Source organism: Callospermophilus lateralis, chromosome 1 (genome assembly GCF_048772815.1).
Source record: "Callospermophilus lateralis isolate mCalLat2 chromosome 1, mCalLat2.hap1, whole genome shotgun sequence".
Lineage (NCBI taxonomy): Eukaryota > Metazoa > Chordata > Mammalia > Rodentia > Sciuridae > Callospermophilus > Callospermophilus lateralis.
Window position 1 is genome coordinate 208959466 of NC_135305.1, and position 12540 is coordinate 208972005.

Below are 12540 nucleotides of genomic sequence, written 5' to 3' on the forward strand. Positions count from 1 at the left end.
ATAAAGATCCATTGACACCTAAAAAAGAAAGGAAAAAAGACAAGAAACACAGATGGCAATACTCAGGTATGTACACTAGAAGCCCTTCCTTCTGAGCCATGAAAGAGACCATGAGATTCCTCAAGCTGACATTTGACATCCTTAATCCAGCCATTATGAATCTGACTTAGGTCTTGCATTTCCTATTATATAAGCCAAAAATTTCCCTGTTATGTGACAGCCCTTTTGAGATGTATGTTTTGTAGAGCACAACTAGAGACCTGAATGAAAGAAATGAATAAGGCATTTGCTAGGTGAAAGGATTCTTGGAGGCACTACAATACAGGGGATATTTACAAAAGTCTGGCATAAGATAGCATGCCGTTTTGGCCGCAAATTTAAGTACGGCAGTTATACATTAGATTCAGGAATTTGGATTTAATCTAAGCATTTAAAAGTCTGGTTAGTGGGAACTACTGAATATTCTTGATCAAGGGAGTATTCCACATTTAGAATCGTCCCTCACTGTCCCAACACTGCAGGGATAAGTGATTGTTTTCACTGCAGACCTGCGATACAGGTGCAGGTGAAGAGACTGAGGTCCGCCATACTGGTGTTGGTCCCCAACAGTCCAGACTAGGAAGGGACAGTGATTCCACCTCATTCAGTGTATTGAACTACAACTTCCAGCCTGCAATGCGAGCGATCTCTCGTTCCTTCAGGATTTGCCGGTTCTGGACCTGCTGATTGGTTGCATGAGCTGCTCGTTAGACCACCGTAGGGCTCTGATTGGTCGAGTTTCTGCGGCGTGCCCAGAGCCTCAAGCTTGTGGGTTCCCCAGCTGTGCCCCCCAAGGCAACATGGTGAGTGTCCCTCGGCGTGGTGGGCCTTGAGGTACCAAGTCCCGCTAAAGAGATCCAGGAACACACCTAGGGGACAGGATCCTTTGTGGAGATTGAGACTCTAGGGGCCGATATCCTCTCTGAGGCGCGGGTCTCACTGCCGGCCCTGGGAGTCAGCTGGGGCGGTACTGAGCGCCCCCGAATCCCTGAACCCTCTGAGTGTTCTGGCAAGCCTCTGGGGGACGCTTTAGGGGCTTGGGTCCTGTCCAGGGGGGAGTGGGCCCCAAGAGGGGCCTGGGGACCCGAGCACTTTCAGAGGCCCGCGAAAGTGGTCTGGGGTCCCACTGGAATCCACTCTGGGGACCGGAGTCCTGCGAGGGCGTATGATCTGCTCAGACGGGCTCCCTCGGGGACCCCTTGGCTATGTCAAGGGCTTGGGGAGCCCCCGAGAGGAGGGTCTGAGTGACCTCAAGGCTGGTCAGGTTCTCAAAATCCAAGACAACACAGTTGGAACCCTTAGCTTCGGGCGGCTCTGGGTCCATCCCATTGAGTGTATGCTTTAAACTTGGCCCAGCATCTGCAGCCCAGGTTGGTGCCAGGAGGAGGGCGAGACCCCTGCGACCCTAGCACAGAAGGGAAATGGGACTGGAGGGGCCTGGAGGGCGCCCTGGTCCTGGTTGGGGTATCCCTGAAGAGGGGCACTGTGGTGAGCCTGAAGGAGCATTGATGGAGGCGGGTGTTGGAAGTGGGGCGTGGTTCCTGGCCGTGGTGCTGGACGCTGGAGGAGGTGAAGTTAAAGGAATGGAATGGAGGGAGGTCGCTTTAAGTTTGTTAGTCTTTCATTCGAGGATTGTAGATTCAGGGAAGGGCTTTGAGTAGGGAAGGGACTTGGACTAGGAAGGCTCCAGAAGGTCCTTGGAGACTTCTGCAGAGCATTAACCGTGTTGACCCCATTGACCCCGAGAGACAGGGACTGCTGCAGGGTGGGGCTGTGAGAAACATCCCTGGCTAGACCTCCGAACTTAGTGAAGAGATGCGCGCCTCCTTGCCCTCTTCTCCCCTTCTTTCTGCCCCAGGTGCACTAGGATGCAACGTGAACCAGGGTCCCCTGGACGGTAGTGGGTCAGCGATGAAGAGCCCTGGGGTCAGGGAGGGCCTGTGAGACCAAGTGGTTAGGCGCAGGGAGAATCGGGAAGAGAGCTTGTGGGTGAGGAGGGATGGTCTCCAGATGGGTCCACCCTGCCTTGCAGGATGCATAGCGGAGTTGGGGTGTTGATTGTGAGAATCACACGGAAGCAGGGTCCACAGGAGTGATGGTAAGGTGACAGGCTCCCTGGAAGAGGATCTGGAGGAGACACTGATCTTTGAACTCAGCAGAGAGGTTTGGTCTGGAGGTGCCCCCGAATGGGGTTCGTGCTTGGCGGGATCTATGGATAGAACCCTGGTTTGGGGTCACAGGGGAGTGCGGCAGAGAAGAAAAGATGGCTGGGGTCTCCCCAAAGCCCCAATGTTTAGATAGCATTCGGTGGGAGGTACGGGGGGATGGAGCTGGAAGGAGCCCGGAAGGGGTTCTAGGAAGGGCTGGGGGGCTGGAGAGGCCTGGCCCACAGGGTTGAGAGCATCCGGTGGACCTGCCCTTATGGTCACTGCAATAGGTGGGAGCGTGAGTAATGAGGATTTGTAGACTGGGAAAAGGTAAAAAAGATTTCGGGCTGGGGTTGTGTTTCAGTGGTAGAGCACTTGCCTAGCAAGTGTGAGGCACTGTGTTCAATTCTCAGCACCGCATATAAATAAATAAAATAAAGATTTATTGACACTAAAAATATTTTTTAAAAAAGTTTCATGTCTCAGTTTACCTGTGATGGAGAATATGACTATTCCATTGTTTTATTTTATTTTAAATTTTATTTATTTTTAAATTTTGGTGCAAGGATTGAAATCAGGGTTTTACTCAGCCCACGCTCTAACACTGAGCTACACCCCTAGACCCAAGTTGGTTATTTATTTATTTTAACTAATTAATTTTTTTGCAGTGCAGGAGATCAAACTCAGGACACCACACATGCTAGGCTAAGTTGGTTATTATGATGGATTTCTCAGCAGTCTTTCTGAATGATTGCTAGACCCGGTATTCCCCACACTAGAGCTTTCCCTATTAAATTCAGCTTCCTTTTCTGAGACCATGGTGAGTAGAGAACGAAAACTAAATTTAGCTTATTTTTATCTGATCAAATGATTATTTTTAATAATCAATTAGTTTTAATATTAAGGCATCTATTTCATTTTAGATGTTGGTTATACCAGAATGCTAGCAGTCAGCTCTCCAGAGCACATCATTTTATATAATTACATAATTACTAATAGCAAATTAGTATTTACTGTATTCAAGGAGGAAAACTCAGCTTCAGAGTGATAGGGACAGGAAAACATGTTTTGGATTATGCTTAAAAGGTTGTCATTTAGAACATAGTAAGAAAATTCCTATTTCAAAAAATAAAAAAAATTTTAAAATAAAATATTTTAAAAATTCAAAGGTGGGGGGTACGGGGGTATAACTCAATGGTACAGCCTGCCTAGCAGCAGCATGTATGAGGCCCAGTGTCTGAGGCCTTAGGTTCCACCCCACCCCCCACCCCAATGAACCCGGGGGTACTCTACCATTGAACTATATCCCCAGCCCTTTTTATTTTTTATTTTATTTGGAGACAGGGTCTCGCCAAGTTGCTGAGGCTGGCCTGGAATTTGCTGTCCTCCCACCTCAGCCTCTGGAGTTGCTGGGATTATGGGCGCACCTGGCAGTATGTTATAAAAATATATGTGGACATGCATATTTCTGCCACTTAAACACATAACTTAAGCAGTAACCAGAAGTGTAGAAGGCTTTCCAAGGAGGTTGATTACAAAGGGAGGGAGAGGAAGCGAGGGTGCTCGGTCCGTCAGGGGTGGTTTAAGGTGAAGAGACATAGAGACACCGTTGGTGCCTAGCTGGGAGCCAAGAAGGTGGTGGAAGAGGAGCCCCTTAAGGTCGTGAGGAATAATATATGAAGCAAAATTGGAAGTACTCCATTTCCACAGGAGCAAATGGACTCAGAGAGATTAATACCTGAAATTCATAGCAGGGGCTGAAGGCAAACCCTGAGCCAATCCACCTTCCCACCCGTGCAGCCAGGGTACTATGGGGGTGGGGCTGTCTGCACTCAGCAGAAGCTTCCCAAGGTTGAATCTGGGCGCATCCCAGTCCTTTCCCCAAGATGCCACCTGAGCCAGGCCTCTTGCCTGGCTTTCCTATAAATAGCCTGCATTCCCTGGGAGGGAGCTTGTGACCTTCTGGCAAGCACTATCCATCATGTCCCCTCCCCCCAGGCAGTCCTCGGAGTGCAGCTGGTGGTGACCCTGCTCACAGCCACTCTCATGCACAGACTGGCACCACACTGCTCCTTCGCACGCTGGCTGCTCTGCAATGGCAGGTGAGCCCCGCCCGGCACCCAGATGTGGAAGGAGCCCATAGGGTCGTGCCCCCTCTGGGTCCCCAAGCCTGGACTTTATATTCCACTGTGTTTTTTAAGGTGAAAGGTAACAGCTTTATTGAAGTACATCTGAAGTACAAGGAACAGTGCTGCTGTATCCATTTTGACAGATGGGTACACTGAGAAGCCATTGCCACACCCCACGTCTCCTCTCCTTCTACCTTCCTATAATACAGCCTTCTTTTTCCCTGAGATTAGAGTCTGTACTCCTTTCTGAGAATCTGGTGGAAGCTAAATTATCTCCCTGGAGTTAACCTGTGGATTCAGGGTGTCCAGGATCACCAGGTTCACTGGGCCTGGATCTGTTATGGCACCTCAGTCTGTCCCTCACCATCTTCTGGGAAGAGCCTTTTCCTAGACCACGCCCACCTGCTCTCTGGTTTTGGGACTCTCTGCCCCAGTCTCCCCTTGAGGAGCCTGACTGCCTGTCTACCCTCAGTCTGTTCCGGTACAAGCACCCGTCAGAAGAGGAGCTTCGTGCCCTGGCTGGGAAGCAGAAGCCCAGAGGCAGAAAGGAGCGGTGAGTGAACCCCTCCCCATGGTGCCCCAGCCCTGGGCAGTGGCTCCTGCCCACGGCTTCTGGCTGTGGGGACACAGGACCTCCTCCCACACTTCCACGTACCACTATGGGCACAGGTAAATCAGTGGACCACAGCCTGGGGACAGGGTCATGGTCAATGTTGAATATTTATTAACGTTTTTGCTCTCGGTCAACCCTGGGGGTGGGAGGGTCCCACACCCTGATGTGCAGAGGGGACCTAAGCTGAAGACTTCTTCTGAGTTCTGAGGGTGGCAAGGTAGGGCAGTGTGGGATGCCACTCTCACCTGCCCTTTGCGCCCTTCTTTATCTCCCTGTCCCCAGGTGGACCAATGGCCTTGGTGAGGATAAGCCATTGTTGGTGCCCCGAGATGCCCCATTCCAGCTGGAGACCTGCCTGCTCACCGCTGTGGATGCCCTAGGTAAGAGCCCAGTCCTGGTCCCCAAACCTGCGGCCTCATGGGTCACCCCACCCAAAGGCGTTTTGGGAGGGGGACTACTTGGCTGGGCTGAGCCTAGTCTCCCCACAGTCCTGCGCTTCTTCCTGGAGTACCAGTGGTTCGTGGACTTTGCGGTGTACTCGGGTGGCGTGTACCTCTTCACCGAGGCCTACTATTACCTGCTGGGCCCAGCCAAGGAGACCAACATCGCTGTGTTCTGGTGCCTGCTCACTGTGGCCTTCTCCATGTATCCTTCCTCCCAGTTCCCAGGGTGGGGCAGGAAGAGGGCATGTTGGAGCAGGACCTGAGCTTCTCTGTTCCCGAAAATTAGTATGTCCATGATTACCTGCTGTGCCATAAACATCCCCCAAATTCAGTGACATAGAGCAGCCACCTTGTGCTGTGGTAATGCCCATCTTGCTCCATAGGCTTTACCTGTACCCAAAGTGGTACCAGAGATATTAGGAAACCAGGGGGGACACTTTGCTTGAAGTTGGTGCATTCTCATCCCAGAACTTTCTACCATACTCTGTGTTAAAGCAAGTCACCAGGCCAGCTCCATTCTGCAAAGTTTGTATGAAGCTTCATAGAGAGCAAACACAGAGACCCAAGTCTGAGAAAGTACAGAGGGAATATCACTCAGTGGAGGGGGCTGTGGAGACAGAAACTAGCCTTGGAACCCAAACTGGTTCCGAATATCCCCCTGGGTTGCTATGAGGGCAGGCATCCCTCATAATTCTGAGCTTTTCCAAGGGATATGGATGCCCCCGCTAGGAAGGATGGGTAAAGGAGGCAGGGTCACCTGGAGGGGGAACCGCACAGCCTTTGTGTGTGTGGTGCTGGGGATGGAACCAGGGCTTCCTACATGCTCGGCAAGTGCTGTACTACTATGCCACACCCCCAACCATGTGCTGATCATTTCTAATTAGCTACAGGTAGTAAGTGCTCCTAGCTCACACGCTGGTCTGTGACCCAGGTGGCAAGCTCCATGCCACTCTTAAGGAGGATTTATGGAGAGTTATTTGTGCTCTGGAGTTGGGGGACCCTGGCTGCAGTGGTGGGGCAGGGTGCCAGCCCTATTCAAAGCTGCCTTAGCTCCACCCTCCAGCAAGGTGTTCCTGACTGTCACCCGGTTGTACTTCAGTGCCGAGGGTGGTGGCGAGCGCTCTGTCTGCTTCACCTTCGCCTTCCTCTTCCTGATCCTGTCTATGTTGGTGCAGGTGGTCCGGGAGGAGACCCTTGAGCTAGGCCTAGAGCCAGGTAGGTATAGTCAGTGGGGGCGACTGCCTCTGTCACTCTACGGAAGCTGCCCAGCCGTGTATTTAGCTGGCTTGCCCGTCCAGCACTTCGAGGACTTCTAGGGCTGGAGAAGTCTCCACCAGCGACTGCAGAGGTTCGTGAGCCTCTCAGGCTTGCTCCTGAGTACCTCAGTAAACTTTGGGGACCAGAGGCTGTCCCCTCTCACTGTCTCTGATGGAAGCACCTGACTCTAGCTCTTCACATGAGTACCTACTTATTTTTTTTTTGGTGTGTGTGTGTGGGTACCAGGGATTGAACTCGGGGGCACTCGACCACTTAGCCATACCCCAGCCCTACTTTGTCTTTTATTTAGAGACAGGGCCTTGCTTAGCACCTCACATTTGCTGAGGCTGGCTTTGAACTCTTGATCCTCCTGGCTCAGCCTCCCAAGCCACTGGGATTACAGGCCCAGCTCCCAGCCCTTTGTTTATATTTTATCTTTTTGAGACAGGGTCTCACTAAGTTGCTGAGACTGGCTTTGAACTTAAAATCCTCCTGCCTCAGCCTCTCAAGCTGCTGGGATTACAGGCATGTGCCACTGGGCTTGACTGGAGATTGTTCTTTGATGCCACATGCGGTGTGGGTTTTTTTTGTTGTTGTTGTTGGTTGGTTGGTTTTTTTTTTTTTTTTTTTGGCAATACTGGAGATGGAACCTAGGACCTTGCACAGGTTAGGCAAGCATTCCACCACTGAGCTACATCCCTAGCTCTTTTTATTTATTTTGGGACAAGGGTCGCTTTGACCTGAAACTTTTGATCCTCCTGCCTCAGCCGCTGGTGTAACTGGGATTAGAGGTTTGTGTCACTGCCTGGCCTGCAATGTCATTTTTTAAAATATATTTTTAGTTGTTAATGGACCTTTATTTTATTTATTTGTATATGGTGCTAAGAATCGGACTCAGTGCCTCATGCATACTATTCTAGCGCGATACCACTGAGCCACGACTATCAGCTACAAAGAATTTCATTTTGTTGATGTTCTGTGATTGTTTAATCAGGACTTTATTGCCTACTATGCGTGAGGCCCTGGGTTCCTTATCAGCACCACACACACACAGAGAAGTGCATTTGGGGCTTTGATAATGTTGCAAATGCACATTGCCCTTCTGGAGAAGATGTAGGAACATGCCTGGTACCCCACATCCTCACCACGCTGATTCCGTAAGCTTATTCATCTTGGGAGATCTGATGAATGAAAATACACATGAGGTTGAACAGCTTGTTATATGTTAAAGAGATACAGTACGAGCTGCCTACAACCTTTTGACCAACAGACCACATATATAACATTGGTCCCGTAAGATCATATCACCTGGTAGTAACATGGAAGCCTTCTCAGTTTAGTAAGCACACTCCTCATGCAAACCCCAGGATAAAACCATCTAATAATGCATTCCTCAGAATGTACTCTCTGCTGATAAGCCACCCATGCCTGTTTTTGAAAAGATCTGAAATATCTGATATCCAGATATCCTGAAAAGGTCTGTTCAGTTTCTTTTTGCTTAGGTTATTATTATTATTATTTTGTTGTTGTTGTTGTTTTTGTTTTGGCAATGCTGGGGAAGGAACCCAGGACTGAGCCACACCCTCAGCCCTTGCCCAGTTTTATTTACTAGGTGTTGGTCCTTTATTTGACTTGAAGGAGTGTTTTTACTCTGTGATGGTGTCTTTGGGTGCACAAAACTTTTCCATTTTCATGAAGTGAAATCTGTCTGTATTTTCTTTTGTTGCTATGCCTCTTATGTCTTATCCAAGAATCCTTGAAAACTGCAATTTTATTAGGCTGTGTGTGTTTTTTTTACTCTCTTGTCGATTTGTAGGGTTTTCTTATTTATTCTGGATACTGATCCTTGGTAACATGTGTTGCACATACTTCATTGTATCAAATATGACACACCACTGTTTCAAGAGTAGTGTAGACAGCTGTTGCTTGGACAAAACACCTGAGATAATCAACTTAAGGAGAGAAGCTTATTTGATTTTGATTCATGGTTTCAGTCCAATAGTCATTTGGCTGTTGTTGCTTTGGGCCTGTGATGAGCGAGACATCATGGCAGAAGCACGTGGTGGGAGAAAGCTGCTCACCTTGTGGTGGCCCAGAAGCAAAGTCAGAGGAACGAGTCAGGTCCCAATATCCCTTTCGAGGTCATGCCTCCAAAGAGCTAACTTCCTTACAGTAGGCCCACCTTCTTTTTTAAAAAAATATTTTTAGTTGTAGATGGACACAATACTTTTATTTTGTTTATTTAGGGTTTTTTATGTGGTGCTGGGGCTCGAACCCAGTGCTTCACATGTGCTAGGCAAGTGTTCTACCACTGAGCCCCAGCCCCCGCCCAGTAGGCCCATCTTCTAAAGGTTCCACCATCTCCCAATAGCACCACAGGCTGGACCCACGCCTTTAACATATAGGCCTTTGAGGAAACTTCCAGATCCAAATAATAAGAATGAGGTACTTATAAAAGATCAGAAGGAGTTACTTAAACTGTTGCATGCCATCAGTTGTCATATGTATATCAATTTCATAGAAGTTAAAACGTGGAAAATAATAATATCTTGGAGTTGATTAAATTTCCAATTTATGTTGTGTCTATATCCTCTATAGTGCTTCTTTCTCTCTTAAAATATTTTTTCCTCATACATTTTATTTTGAAAAACTTCACAAATACAGAGAAACCAGACATGGTGGTGTATCTAATCTCAGCCACTCAGGAGGCTGAGGCAGGAGAATCTCAAGTTCAAGGCCTAGGCAACATAGCGAGACCCTGTCTCAAAATAAACATTGAAAGGCCTGGGAATGTGGCTCAGTGGTAAAGCACCCCTGGTTTCAATCTCTAATACTGGGGTGGGGTAGGGGGAAGAATTGTATTGTACTGAATTGTGGATCCTGTTTGCTTTCTTTTGTTCTTTCTGATTCTTGTCATTTTGTATAGCTAGGATCTCTGTAGTTTAGAGCAGTCATGGTGTACGTCTTCTTTTTTCTTTTTTTCTCCTGATTTCTCAGTTGAGTACTGTGTTAGTTAGCTTTGTATCTCTATGACAGATTACCTGAGAGAATCAACTTAAAAGGAGGAAAGATTTATTTTGGCTCATGGTTTTGGAGTTTTTGGTTCATAGTTGGTTAGCCTATTGCTTTTGGGCCTGTGATGAAGCAGAACATTTATATATTTGCCCAATCTGTAGAAAATCTTGGGGCCTGAACTGAAAATTTTTTGGTCTAGGAGGTTTTGGTTTTTTTCTGTGGGAGCTCTTCATCCTCCTTCAGATTCCTGCTATGATCCAGGAAGCCTGGACGTAACAGCCCCACCTCCTGACCCCAACTCAATCCTGGGTATCTATCTGGTGTATTCTTTTATTTCTTAAAAGGAGCCCTGTAGAACTGGGACATAAAGTTGTCTTTGCAGGGCTAGAGATATAGCTCAGTGACACAGTGCTTGCCTAGCATTGGTCCAGGGTTTGATTCCCAGCACTACAGGGAAAGAAAGTTATTCTCATGCCTTCCCCAAGGCCTGGCCGCCATGGTGCACTCCTACTTGGGGAGCAAAGGAAAATCAGGGGGGAAAGCAGAGTGGGCTCATAGACTCTGGAATGTCCTCTGTTCCATCCTCTTCTTTTCTTCCTCAGGCCTGGCCAGCATGACCCAGAACCTGGAGCCACTTCTGGAGAAGCAGGGCTGGGACTGGGCGTGAGTCCTGGAGACCGGGGATGGGGGTCGGGGTGGGGGTCAGGGGCAAGCTGGAACCCAAAGGTTGGGTTTTGACTCGCCACGGAGCCCCTCTGATCTGCTGTTCTCCCCAGGTTCCCTGTAGCCAAGCTGACCATCCGCGTGGGGCTGGCTGTGGTGGGCTCTGTGCTGGGTGCCTTCCTCACCTTCCCCGGCCTGCGGCTGGCCCAGACCCACCGCGATGCCCTGACCATGTCTGAGGATCGGCCCGTGTTGCAGTTATGTGAGGCACCTGAGGGTGGAGGGACTAGGGGACCTGGGGAAGAGGTTGGGGGGGATGAAGGAATGCCCAGGCCTCACTCCCCTCCACCCTCTGTACCTGCCCCGCAGGTTCCTTCTGCACACCAGCTTCCTGTCTCCCCTCTTCATCCTGTGGCTCTGGACGAAGCCTATTGCTCGGGACTTCCTGCACCAGGCGCCCATTGGGGAAAAGCCCTTCTCCCTGTGCGTTGGGGGGGACTGAGAGAGGGGGCAGCTGGAGGAGCCGCTCTGAGGCCCAGGGAGGGGCAGGGTTTGGGGAGTTGCCTCATTAGGCCCCTCTCCACCTTCACCACGCCCTCCGCAGGCTGTCAGACTCCGCCTTTGACTCCATGCGTCTCTGGGTGCTGGTGGTGCTGTGCCTGCTGAGACTGGCTGTCACCCGGCCCCACCTGCAGGCCTACCTGTGCCTGGCCAAGGCCCGCGTGGAGCAGCTGCGGAGAGAGGCTGGCCGTATTGAGGCCCGTGAGATCCAGCGGCGGGTAGGGAAGCCCCGACAGGGAGGGAACCTGAGGTTCTGGGTCCCTTGGGGGTGGTGTCACCCTGAACAGGAAAGACCCCTCCTATTGCAATCACCGGTTTTACCTGTCCTCCAGGTGGTCAGGGTCTACTGTTATGTGACCGTGGTGAGCTTGCAGTACCTGACTCCGCTCATCCTCACCCTCAACTGCACCCTGCTGCTCAAGACCCTGGGTGAGAGGCCCTGGGTGGGGGCAGGGGCGGGGCCTGGGCAGGGGCGGGACCCAGACAGACCCCGCCTCTTTCTCCACCCATAACTCCCTCCACCCTCTGCACCCTTCTCTCACAGGTGGCTATTCCTGGGGCCTGGGCCCAGTCCCCACACTGTCGCTTGCCCAGACCCCAGCCAACACTGTCCCTGTGAGCCCTGGGGAGGACGAGGCCCAGCAGACGGCGGCCCGGATCGCGGGGGCCGTGGGCGGCCTGCTCACGCCTCTCTTCCTCCGCGGCCTTCTGACCTACCTGATCTGGTGGACCGCCGCCTGCCAGCTGCTCGCCAGTCTCTTCGGCCTCTACTTTCACCAGCAGCTGGCGGGCTCCTAGCCGCCCGCAGACTTCCCTGGACCTCTGAAGTTGGGTCCGGGGCCAACCGGACATGGCCTGCCCCTCCATGTGTGCCTCAGTGTCCCCAGCTGCCAGGTGCAACTGGGACTCCCCACAATCTCTGCAGTGCCTGGGCTGTAGCCCGCTGTGAACCCTCGAAAACTGGCTCCCAGGGTCCTGGGGCAGGAGAGTTGGAGCCCATTGTCCCCAAGTGGGGTGTGGGTGTGTGTGCGGGCGCACACACACACATGTCCAGGGTTTGAGTGGTGGGTTGCTCTTATGAATAAACAAAGGAGCGGGCCACTTTGTACAAACAGGACACATGGTGGGGGAGCTGGGTGTGCAGGGCGATGGCTTCCTGTGAGGCCACATGGTGCCCATCTGGGTGGAGTCACGCAGGAGGCAGTTTCCAGAGGCCTCCCAGGCCAGCTGAAGAAGGGCAGGGAAGGGCCCTGGGGCTGGTACAGCTAGTGCCAGGCATTGGGTTCCATCCCAGCTCCACAAGGAGAGAGAGAACTGGAGGGAGTCACAGCTGTGAGGAAGGTGGCAGGGAAGGAAAAGAGGAGAGGGACACAAGGACATGCAGAGAAGTCTCAGAAGAGGAGGAATGCTCAGGAGAGGAGGGGGAAGGGACTGGAGGGAGGAGGTCCCTGGTGCTGCCACTGCCTTCCACAGCTACACGGGTGACTGCTTTCATATAAAGGTCACCCATAGGCAAGCAGGGACGTTGTAAGGCCACGGTGACCCAGGGGAAAGGACATGGGCCCATACTGTGACTTTGAGCCAGGGACCTGGGGTGTGTGCACTTGTGTATTATAACGTGTATTCTGAAGCCTCTCTGTATATGTAAAAAGTGTATTAGGAATTAAAAAAAA

The 12540-nt window shown here is 51.0% G+C and overlaps 1 protein-coding gene across 3 annotated transcripts; it reads left to right on the forward strand.

Moving 5' to 3' along the window:
• The first annotated feature begins 778 nt into the window (after positions 1-778).
• Tmem161a (transmembrane protein 161A) lies at positions 779-12540 on the forward strand. 3 transcript variants are annotated; one of them, XM_076845373.2, is made up of 13 exons: positions 791-842; positions 2072-2137; positions 4185-4288; positions 4788-4868; positions 5211-5308; positions 5417-5573; positions 6435-6586; positions 10246-10306; positions 10420-10563; positions 10676-10789; positions 10911-11085; positions 11200-11296; positions 11412-12540. In XM_076845373.2, the coding sequence occupies exons 2-13, from the start codon at positions 2135-2137 to the stop codon at positions 11663-11665; spliced, it is 1440 nt and encodes a 479-aa protein (XP_076701488.2). In that variant the 5' UTR covers positions 791-842; positions 2072-2134; the 3' UTR covers positions 11666-12540. The 3 variants fall into 3 exon arrangements, with proteins under 3 accessions (XP_076701497.2, XP_076701488.2, XP_076701508.2); XM_076845382.2 differs by lacking the exon at positions 2072-2137 and having other exon boundaries at positions 779-842; XM_076845393.2 differs by lacking the exons at positions 791-842; positions 2072-2137 and adding an exon at positions 2632-3006.

Coding starts and splice junctions, on each gene's coding strand:
- Tmem161a (XM_076845382.2), top strand. Junction 10,790..10,910: donor GGGGAAAAGCCCTTCTCCCT/GTGCGTTGGGGG, acceptor CGCCCTCCGCAG/GCTGTCAGACTCCGCCTTTG. Junction 11,086..11,199: donor CCCGTGAGATCCAGCGGCGG/GTAGGGAAGCCC, acceptor CCTGTCCTCCAG/GTGGTCAGGGTCTACTGTTA.